Raw genomic sequence first — 12,157 nt, 5'->3', positions numbered from 1 at the left:
GCTAGTGATTAGAATATTGATGGAATAAAAAGGGCCAATGCAGTCACTGTGATCAATGTCATAACTTCCAGTCGTTCCTCTTAAAAGCCGTATGCCAACTATCGAGCTCATTGATATTTTCCTAATGTAGCGAAGCACATCAAAGTATGTCTCTTTAGGGGAAAAGGGTTTTACAGTCAGACAGTGAGAGCGTGCGAATGCGTCTTTAGAAAGTGGCAGCTGGTATTGTGTTAGGTAAATTAGAAAAGAGTTCCATTTTTACAATCCAAATTTATGTTGTGATTTTCCATGCGGGTCCAACGGAGACCCAAACTGCTTCTGAGTTACACAACATTGCCCTGGAAACGCCTCATACATATTCATAAACCGCAACTCAGCGTGTCTGACGTTAATTGATAGAAAACATATTTTTGCAACACCAAGGCTGCAATTACCGCATGTACGCCTCTGAATGTCAAAGCATGAGTTTGTAAGAATTGCCAAATGCGCTGTATGCTGCGTGGTGGATCCGTGATATCAGTGCTTAATGGATGTCTGTGATTGGGACTGATTTGTTGTTGACAGTGAAGATAGGGGGGCTACAGTTCTGCAGTTTGCCAACAGAGTTTGTGTTGAAATGGTATAAATTTAACCTTACCATGGAAACACTGTCCACAGACAAAATTAGCAAAAAATACAACACTAAAGGGGAACAAAAACTCCAGTCCATCCAGTAATCTGGATTCAAAATGTATATTGTGTACCGTTACGGCATGCACCAGAAATCTTAGGGGTTTGGAGGCCACAATACAGAGCTATATTTGCAATTTTCTTTGTTGGGTATGAGGTTTCTGAATGTTTAGTTAAATTCCCTCATACCTTGAAGATTGTTTTGCCGTGTGAATCAGTGAATGGTGCCTTGATGTGAGCGCATAAATATGTCCTTTATTTGATTTTTCTGGGCAGGAAAGTGCATTCACAAACACACTTTCATTCATCCTGGACTATGGTACACGTTTTCAGTGGCAGAGAAAACCAGAGCACCTGGAGGAAACCTACGTGGGGAGAACATGCACAACTCTTTTTTACTCCAAACTTATTATAAATGAATTAAAGTGAAGGTTTAGGAACAGGATAGGGTTAAGTTTTTGTATTTTTTAACTGAGTGTGAGGCTTTGGAAAGTCCCTGTAGCGCATGGCACTCTCGCTCCTATTACTTCATGCCCTCACCATGTCCCCTACATCTGCCTCTGGTGCTGTCATGGCGATGGGAGCATCTGTACCTCAGCAGGTGGAGCCAAGCAGCAGTGGCCTGGTTGCCTGACGGGATATCAGACACGCTATTCTTTTTAGACGTGGAGATGCGGGGTAAAGCGGCAGAGAAAGGCTGCCAGGTAACCATGGCAACAAACTGAGACACACTCGCACAGACAGAGGTCACAGCGAGCAAGTCGAGGCATAATTACTTAATTTACCCATTTATGCACAGGAGTGGGGCTGCTGGGCTTTCTGGCAGCGCAAATAAGCTTCGAGTTAGCCGACAATAAGGCTGAACTAAACATTTTTTATTTTTTGCACTTTTCCTATCACATAGATATCCAGCCTGACATTATTTTCATGCCAGATGTGTCCTGTGTCATCTAATTCATATTTCATCAGCCACCATGAACAGGTGGGATCTGTGTAATTTTGTATCTTAGGTTGACTTCGGTTGACTATACCTTTTGAAAACACTTGATACATCATACCCCTTTAAGTAGCCCTTATATTTTTTCCAAACTTGAGAGCTCTCATGGGAACAGGGCCCTCGAGTTTTGAGTGAACGAGACAAGCCTGCCTCCAGCCAGCCACCAGCCATCCAGAGATAAGTGTCGTGAGGGAGGGGATGAGGTGGCCTGAGCAAAACAACCTTTGCTTTTAGTCAACGGAAGTTTCAGTAGATCCTTTAGGTTTCAAGAGTGGGGACACAACTTTTTTTTTTCCTGAACTTGAGTTGACGACACATGTCAGTGTAGAGTCGGCTACATCCCCTTTGGCTAAAATGTTATAGCACTTCCTCTCTCACTGTCTCAGCAGAATTAGGTAAATTTAGGGGTTTTGTTTTAGGGCATGAGAACACCTGAGCCCAGTGGTCCAACATGGTGGTTGTGTCATTCTGACCTACACGTTTGGCTTAATGCAATAATGGTTTGCATCAGGCATTGGCTATGTTAACAACGCCAAGTACAAGTCCAAGATATTGAATGTTTCATGTGTGCACTGCTGTAGGATGGCCAAGGCGCTTGGTTGGAATACAAATGCTCGTCTCTGTGCTATTCTCAGTATCGTGGGATTATTTCCTGCTGTTTGTCTGTCCCTACTCAGAGGCTGTGTAATTATATAAAGATTTAATTGAAATCGTCATCACAAATATGGTCAATCTCAATGATTGTCATTGAGCGTTTTAATCGTCAGGTTTTCTGTCAATTCTGTGGTAGTAACAGCACGTGGTTTGGAACAGAAGGTATGATTGGAGAGTTAAATGACACGGGGGTGGAAAGCATTCGATATTAAATAAAGCTGAGGTTTATTTAAAATGTCTATCTTGTCTATCATGAATCTCTTGGGTTGCTACGTAGGTCTTTAGGGGAAATAATTGACTGGAATCAAACTTCCAAAAAAACAGCATGAATGTTTTAAGACACAACAGATAACTTTTTGGAGAAAGAAAAAACAGAAGAGACTGTTCATTTTTCCATGTCTGCCCTGTGATCTGCCCCAGCAACAACTTAAAACCAGTGTACCGCTGGTATAGCACCAAAAATAACATGAAAACATTCTCCAATAATCACCTTGACATGTTTTCCTGTCAGCTCCCACTGATCCCAGTTTGATCACCAGCCTTGTCCCAAACACACCTCTGTTACCTCTACAGAGGGTGTGCCGTTTAGACAGAGCTCCTGTGAAGCCTCAGATCCATTTTCCAATCCTTGGGCCAAATCTTGCTGCCATCATTAGGAACACCTATGGCTTGGACACAGCTGGGGGTTTTAATACGTTGTGGTGGCACAAACAGGATTATTTGAAATTCAAAGCTCAAAAACTGCAGGAGTAATTGGTTATTTTGGAGCTGAATGGAAAGACTTTGATCATGTTTCTTCAAATAACGAGGGCCCACTGTTGCACAACACGGCCAGAGGTGAAACTTTGCTACGTTGTAGTTTTGCATCTTCAGATTGTCACTCCACTCTTTTGACCGCTGATTTATTTCCATTTTGGTGTTCTCCATGCCCTATCACAAAGCCCGGCCCTGCACTCATGCAAACCAATTCAAATAAGTGTCTCCATTTTCTTTGCCTCTGCTCCTGAAGCGGTCTTGTCTCTTGTTACAGCTGATACAGAAACACTGGGGAGAATACAGATGAAAGACATAAGTGATCTGTGAATGGGTACTTACATGTGCTGCCCCGTAACCATTACTCTCGTCCCTTCATCCTTATTCCCAAACAGGACTTCTCCGAAAAAAAGAGTTCCTGTTGTTGCCACTACATCAAATCATATGTTTTGATTTGATCGATATTTGATTAATATTGGAGTATAAGGGGTTTGCAGCTCGATGTAATGAGCATGACTATATCCAGTGTGTTAAGATCATTGCACTGGCTTTTTGGTGACTTAAAACAGAACTAAGTAACTCATGCCCATAGAGGCCATAAGCGCCTCTGCAGGTGTGGTAGCATGTTGTTGTTTTTTACTCAATAATTGTCCTTGAGAGTAAATACTACGCTGACAGAAAAGACAAAAGGAGAGAGGGATAGTGTACATTGTGCCACAGCTCAATGACACAATGGAGATAATTGTTTTTCACTCAAAGTTGGCTGTCAACATTGCTAAAGTGGCGCTAGCCCGCAGTTTGCTTTGCCCGTTAGGAAAGTTGGTCAACGGTGGACATTCATCATCCAATCAGAGACTAATTTAAGATTAGGCACCAGCCCACTATCCTTAAGGTTAGTGGCTAGGGCAGGGTGAGGGTTAAACTGATTGGTTGATATAGTATGTGTGACGTTTGACTCTCATGACTTGTGACTGGTTGATCTACCAACTATCCTAGGAAAAATATAATCGCAGCCTGCTAGCTTCTTCTTCGTGATTCTAATAGTGTATTGCGCCACCAACTCGGAGGCAGGGAAGTTGCAAGGGTGGTTTTCTGGACAGAGACAACAGGAGGAGATGAAAGACCCCCCAATAATCCCATTTACACTTATATTACCCCCAGAGGAACTACGAAAAGGATTTATTAAGGTAAACAAGTTTCTTCTTTAAAGAACAGATCGTGAAACTCTAATGACAAAGTCTCTTAATGGTTGAGGTTCTAGTTATCTGTGTGACCTTCTAACTCCGTACAAGCCGCGTATAGGCCTTTGAGATGTCAACTGGTATATTTAAGTCTAAATTAACAACTGTTCTTTTTAATAAAGCTTATAACAAGTTTCCTAAAGCTCAAATGTAATGTAATATCCATTAACTATTTCTGAAGCACATGAATGGTAAATGGTCTCAACTTGTATAGCGCTTTTCCACCTACATTAGGCACTTACAGCAAAGCACCACTCACCCATTCACTCTTCATACACCAATGTACGCAGACACTGGACACAAGGTGGGTGAAGTGTCTTGCCCAAAGACACAACTATGTGCACCTGCAGGAACCGGATTCGAAACCCCCGACCTTCCGATCATGGGAAGACCCGCTCTACCACCTTCGCCTCTGTCGTCGAGTTGTGCTGGTGCGTGAAATGTCTTCTACAAGTTGAGTGGAGTTTCTAGTAGTTTTGCATTTTTTTTTTTTTCAAGGTTTCAATTTCGTATCATCGTTGCCAACTCCATGATGTGTTTAATACTTCCCACATTGTTGTGATGAAGTCTACAAACCAAACAACAACTCCACATTTGCGCGATGAATGTAGCACAACCTTGTGACCACTGCAGCGGAGAAGCAATGCAGAACAACATTTACTTATCAGAAACACTATTCTTTTCTGACAATAGGTTTTCCCTAGCTGTTCTTGAGAAAACATGGGGGAGAGAGACACAACACCAAATGATAATAAATAATGGTGATTTACAGTCCAAGTGACAGTCTGGGTTTAGTTGGACCTTGGTAAGAAATGCAGAGAACAGATTGCCTTGCTTTTCAAAGGTAAAAAGGCTTTGTTACATTTTTGTCCTTTTTATCTCCGAATTCTATCAAACAACCTTGTTCCTGAAATTACAAAGACATTTTCTTCACCACAATTTTACACTCACGTTCATCGTTTTTAAGCATGGTAGTCATTAACATGGTCTTTTGTCAACAGTAATTGTAAACATTAAATTTTAATCACATATGACTGGATGCAGAGACAAACGTCAGGGAAAGTCATTGAACAGTCCATCACGTATTTCTCCACCTGAACCAATCCATTTTTGCAGCAACGCTTTACAAAGACATATGAAGATCATATGACAAATGAAAAAGCAAATGTCATAAAGTTGAACAGGAAATGAGAGGTGTGGGAGGCAGGACTGATGCTGGCCAAGGTTTTAATGAGCAGATTATGTTTGATGGAGGTCGGTTGCTGCCCATTTCTCCAAACACCAACTGTCCGTGATTAGATCTCACACAGTAATTAAATAGGACTAGCATTGGAAATTGTACCAACAAGGATGAGCTTGATATGGTCATTCACTTACGCTCACGTCTACTTTCCATTCTGAAGGAGATCTAAAGGAGAACAAATTAGCTATTGCCAAATGTTTTTTCCCTGCGAGGAGTTGAAGGATGACCCTTTGATGAGGAAAGAAAGCAGTGAATGATGCACAAAAAAATTACAAAATTAATATCTGTCAGCCTGCTAATATTCATTTTTATGGTGGTCATAGCATTGAGAGTGTGTTATACAAAAACAACCTGGAATCTATGTCCAATATGGGCTTTCTTAAACCCTAATGTCAACACCAAAGCTGTTTTTAGAGAGCTGTATGAAACAGATGCTCTGTGCTACACTCATAATAAATCAGAAAATATTACATGACAGCTATTATTAATACGCCAGTTACGGCAAACACTGACGATAGGATGATAAATGATGAGGAATTTCAACCAAATGCGAGCCAGCAAAAATCACTCATTTAAAGGAGCGAGATGCAAGTTGGCCATATATACTCACTACTGCCACCTCAGGTCATACTTGTAACTGCAGCTTCTATATTAAGCTTGTGCATGACGGCACTTCGAACCCGAAGTAAAAACCTTTTGAGTGACAGTGCAGGATTTTAGAGGCATTTGTGGTGAACAGGTCTGGGCTCATTCTACACCTTAGGACATGGCTGGAACATGTAGGGGGATGAAAATACAAAATATACATTTTTAAACTCCGTATAGTCCCTTTAACATGTAACATCTGCAAGTGCAACGATTAAAAATTACATAGGTATCCAGAAATATTTATGTTGTAGTACTGTACAACAAACAGTGGTCTTCTTGGTCAATCCAAAATAGTCATGGTTCACATTTAGATTGCAACTGAACAATATCTTTTATTCAATCTCATCTGTCCTGTCACCTCAGAGCACTGAATCTTGAGGCAATTAAATAGTGTGTATATTTATGAAAAAGTATTTATGAAGAATACAAAACCAACCACCACACAGGTGCATCCAGGAACTACACACACAACTACCAAGATTCACTTTACAAACGACAGAAATGATATCAGAGATCCCAGTAACCATGATAAATAACTTTACTTTGAAGCTGGCCATGGCCTTTAATAAGAGCCACAGGGCAGAGAGACTGATTTATGGCCATATCCGAGCAGCAAAGCACAGTTATCAGCCAGCACCACTAACAATAACTGGCACTGCAATAAGCAGCTAAGAGGGTTACCGCCAGTCAAGGCACCAACTCCGTTATGTGGAAGACGTTGCATGGGAACATGGGCTTGTTCTTTCACCGGCCTTTTGTTGTGCCTTTGAACATTAACGGCTGCGGGGATGGTCTGTCCTGCCAAACCGTCGGGCGCAAGACACAGGCCTTCACAAACAAAGAGAGAAATGTCCTCGTTCAGTTGACAATGCTCCTAATAGCACAGAATTCTGATTGCATCACGATTCATACTCACTGAAAGTAAAGCTAGCATCTGATTCTTCAAATATTTTCATACCTCACTTTATTGTCAGTTCTACCATCATGTAAAGACTGGTGCAAAAAGACAAATAGTTAACACAACAGATCAATATGGAATGCATTCACTGAAGTCTTCTGCTTGGACATGATGGATTAAAACAGTTAAATCACGTTGAGGTACTTTCTGGTCTAGCCCCGTTTGAAAATCAAATCGAGATGTGCCCTGCTTGTTTACAGCACTGACTCACCGGCTTCACAGCGAATGACAATAACACGCTGCTCGACTTACATCAGCCGTGCTACCCTTGCATTCTACACTGTACGCAGATTCTATCCAACTCTGTGGCTTAGGACTACAAAGAAATTGAAACACATGAACAATCATCAATTTTATACACATTACAATGTCTATTAGCAATAAATATGTCATTCTCCATGGAATTGCACAATGAAATCTGCGAACTCTGTAGTCTTTAGCTCTGCATGCCTGTGATTCTTGTATTATAGTCAGATCTAATCATAATCACAACCGAGTTACTTGTCAGAAAGGAAATGAAACATGGCTAACATAGTAGTCTAATGGAACAACCACTGAATTAGCTCATTCTCAAGATAACTTTCTAGTTGGTGTCAAGATAATATAATTCCAAAATGCATATACACGAGAAATTTCAGCAATTGGGTATTAGGGTAATCTTATTTGAAGTCCTGCTAATCTGGATTGAGTGGTTTAAAAGTTTGTATTTCATTACACTGCTTTAATCCCGTATTCTACTTAAACAGGTTAATGCAGGGATCCGAGTTACCAAAGAGATTAGACGACCATCGGAACTGAGTGGTACTAAAGCTCCGGCAAACAGGAGCAATCTCTCAGTGAAAAGTTGTACGGTGCTTTTCAAATGCGACAGAGTTTATATTCCCCTGAATGAGGCTAAAATAGCAGAATAACCTTTGTTCTCTCCGAAGCTTTTATAAGACTATTAACGGTGTGAAGGTGTGAAGAAGGGCTGAGCTCACCGTGGGGCTTGTGGTAAAGGTGAAATTATTACCAGTCGCTGTGCTTTCCTCGGGACATCTGCTGCACGATTTAGCCTCATTTTCCAGAGGCAGCCTGAACCCTGGTCTTCTACAGCACAAAGGGGGAATTTTAAGGAGCTGAGGCAGTGTAACTGAGCAGCAAAACGAAAGATTTGCATAAACTGCGAACCATAGAAATAACTGTGTGATTTGTACCATTCTGTAATCAACACTTCTCAAAAGGTATTATTCTGCCTTACAGCGCACCCAATCTAACAAGAGACTGGCTTAATGTTGAAAAAAGAAAAAAAAAAGTGATTAAGAATGTGCAATACACCTCCTCAGAGAAATGTACAGGATATGTTTGTGACTGTTCATTCTTGTAGCTCATGCTGATATTGCAGTGCTGAGAAACTTAGCGAAACTGAAAGAAGAGAAGGGAATAAAATCTTATTTGTACAGTGCTTTTCGCCCCAAAGCGCTTTTACACAAGGTTTTTCATTCACTCATTACTCGGTGGTAGGGCTGACACAATTAATCGACAACTAATCGATTATTGAAACAGTTGACAACTATTTTATTAATCAATTAATCGTCTTCTAGTAAACACGGACTTAAATGAAGCAAAAAAAAAAGTTTTGTACATTGTAAATTTCATAAATATCTGTCTTTGCCTCATCCAATCATAAAGCAGAATCAGCACAAAAAGACCCCTACAACTGTTCACTTTAAGTTTACTCCATCAACATGTCCTCAAGCGGTGCCACTTTAGCTCTATGTGGTAGAAAAATTAGAAAAAAATACTATTTCCATGCACCTTTTACAACCAAGCGAGAATCAATGCATTGTTAAATGAATAGGTAGATTAGCAAAATAATCGTTAGTTGCAGCCCTGCTCGGTGGTGGTAAGCTGCTGTGAAGCCACAGTTGCCCTTGGGGTAGACTGAGGCCAACAAACCCTTCGACCAGGTACGAACCAGGCCTAACCCTGCTTGGCTTTGGACATTCATAAAGGTGATAGAGACAGTAAGAGTGCATAACATGGACGGACTTCAGCATGTATTGTGTAATTGTTCCAACTAAGTCTGGTACATTTTCAATCTGGAGGAAATTTAGAACAGAACCAGAACATTTTTTTTCCTGTACTGGAACATTTTTTTCCTCTACTGGTCAATTTTCTAAATAAGAACAAATGGACTAAGGCTGGGCTATCTGACAAAAATCAAATCATCATCTGATCCATGTGGCAAACTACCGTTTCTGTGCTATCGCCATACTGTGATCCACTATGATTGAACTAATCATAGCGGAAGTGAGAACTTTCACACGAAGCTGATGGCTTTAGTCACCTCTCAAAGACAATATGAGTACATGTGAACTGATATCAAATCAAAATCCTGATTAAGGCCTTAAGGAAATTCAGATTTTCTGGCATGTCACCCACCACTGAAGAAGAACAATGCATCAACACTGAGAAGAACCTTTTTTTGGGGGGATCTTTTGGAAAACAAACATTATCCAACACATGAGACCTCAGCCAAGTCCTACTTCATCTCCACATCTGCTGCGCTTCAATAATTACATTATTTCAACAAGGACGCGTCCCAAACTCTGGTCGGCTTTCAGGGCCTGGACAAATGATAAGGCACCGCAGGGAACTGGGAGGTAACACTGTGGAAAGCGCCTGAGAAATTGCTTTTACCACCTTTCCCCAGCTCTCAGTAAAACTCGCGCCCCTCCTACAGCCGCATGCAGGAGACCTTTTCTATTAAATTACACTTTCCACCAACTGCTCGGCTTTGGGAGTACTTCATTTTCCTATACATCTTTGTCATGCTAAGTCGTACTGTAGAAAAATGCCATTGGAATCGTATGCAGGCGGGATTAAGCTACTCAAGAGGAAGAAGAGGCGAATTAGGGGAATCCTGATCGGGATAACAGATCTGTGTGGATCCGTGACCCAGTTTGGCCTCAAAAACAGCGGCTGGAAAAAGCTGCTGGTGTGAGTGGGCAGTACATTCTTTCAACAAAATATCCAAAACTTCATCTAAAGAATACAAGAATAGAATAATTGGATTAGGTGTATTGCGATCTGCATTTTTGTTACTTTTAGTATCCCTTTATAATAAATACTTTTATTTGTGGGCCTTTCAAAATTCTCAAGGTTACAATAAGACTGTAAAGTAACATGCAATAATCTATGTATCAGCTGCACTTTATTAACTCTGAGTGATCTTCTTGAACGCCGACTGTAACAAGTGAATTTCTCCTTTGTGAGATCAATAAAGGTTTATCTTATCTTATCTTATCTTAATAGAAAACAGAATAAAACATATTGTAAAGACACAAGACAAATAATACAGAACCAGAGCACCTGATGTAGCAAAGCATCTTACCACTGCAAAATAATGTTGGTGCACTGAATACATGCCAGGCATCTAACCATTAAGCAGGAAATAACTCCAGACCAGAGCAACACTTAGATAGTAGCGCCTATTTGTCAAAACAACCGTGAATGGATAGGGTTTACTTTTAGGCAGCATTCGACTCTTTCTCAGTGCCCAGAACGCTCTAATGAGGATTTGAAACAGAAGACACTTGAAAATAGCTTCAGACAAAAAATGTTGTTCTTTTCAATTTGGTTACTCGCAGATGGCCATTTAGCTTTTCCAATAGTCTGAGCCTAACCATGACTCAACAAGGGATCAGAAACAAAACTACAGCAGTGTAGAACTTTTCACAACATGTGTCTCAGCTATAAACATCATCTAATTTCCGACAGCTAACGGAGTTTCTTCCTTACCTGTGTCTGTTCTCGTCATGTCCTCCCTGTCCATGTATGACCACCTGTCCCGAGGCGTGCTTCCCCTCTTTGGGAGAGTCAATATGTGGGATGAGCACGTCCTCCAGGCCCAGGTCAAAGCGCTTGTGCTTAGAGTTGTCCGGGAGGAAGAAGAAGGCCCCGAAGCATAGCGTGATGAAGGCACTGAGGATGAGCAGCAGGATGAACTTCTCCGAGAGCCTGAGAGTGGCTCTGTGGTGGGGGAACGAGGAGGCGCCCGGTGAGAGAGTGGGTATCCTGCGGCCAGACAGCGGCAGGAGGGCTGGAGTGGTCATGTTCGACACTCTGCAGGTGGACTTGGCACAGGGAGGGGGTCAGGGGTGAGAGGGGGATGGGTCTAACACTGCCACAGGTGTTGTCGTAGCAGCATTCACTGTCCGTGCCACGTTATTATCTCATGCCAGCAGTGACAAATCCAGAAACCAGGCAGAAGAAGGGCTGTAGTCCCTCTGTGATGGAGGTCAGCAGGACAACTGTCATGGTGAGTCTGAAAAGATCATTGAAATATTTTACTAAAACTGAAAGATTTGTGTTTTAAATATGAAATTATTTGGATCTTAAAGCAGCACAATTTCGCGTTTAGATTTTCTGGAAAGCATAGTGATACTGACATATGAACTGAACTAAAATCACATGCATTTGAGAACATGGTGGCAGGGTCTAAAATACAGGGTTTGCATTTTATACATAATTCCTCTTGGATTGAAACAGATGTATCGTTTCCAGAAGATATAATGTCTTTGGCGCTGTCATCCATTGTGCTTACTTGTGCAGCCCGACTCTGTCTATAAAATAACCGGTGGAATGTAAGTACAAAAGGTACTATCTGATCAAACAGAGCTGAAAGCACACACCTGCGCGTGCACGACATGACTAAACATCAAGTTATTGACTCCAATGTGGGTTCGATATTGTGCAGAAATGGGGCAGGATATAGCAACAACAATGTAGTCGAAGTCAAAGTGATGGATGTTCAGCTTTGACATTGCTCAAATCTACTGTAACGTGAATATGTTTTTTTTCATTATTTCAGAGTAAAAGGCTTACTGGAAAATCCGAGCTGGTTCGCCGCGTTACCTTTTAGGACACGAAATGAAATATCTGTTTTTTGCTCAGCATCTGTTCAAGCGAGGGTGGCTTTAAAATGCTCCCTTTAAAAATAAGAGGTCGTG

The 12,157-nt window shown here is 41.3% G+C and overlaps 1 protein-coding gene across 1 annotated transcript in view; it reads right to left on the bottom strand.

The window, feature by feature from the left end:
* The window catches only part of man1a2 (mannosidase, alpha, class 1A, member 2), an 82,807-nt gene that overhangs the window by 69,984 nt on the left and 666 nt on the right, over positions 1 to 12,157 (bottom strand). Inside the window, exon 2 of the mRNA XM_079563137.1 lies at positions 10,947 to 11,472. Within this exon, the coding sequence (XP_079419263.1) occupies positions 10,947 to 11,260 (314 nt within the window). The 5' untranslated portion in view covers positions 11,261 to 11,472. The remainder of the gene's footprint in view (positions 1 to 10,946; positions 11,473 to 12,157) is intronic.

The sequence above is a fragment of the Gobius niger genome, assembly GCF_951799975.1.
Source record: "Gobius niger genome assembly, chromosome: 9".
Lineage (NCBI taxonomy): Eukaryota > Metazoa > Chordata > Actinopteri > Gobiiformes > Gobiidae > Gobius > Gobius niger.
This window is presented reverse-complemented; position numbering and strand designations above follow the sequence as displayed.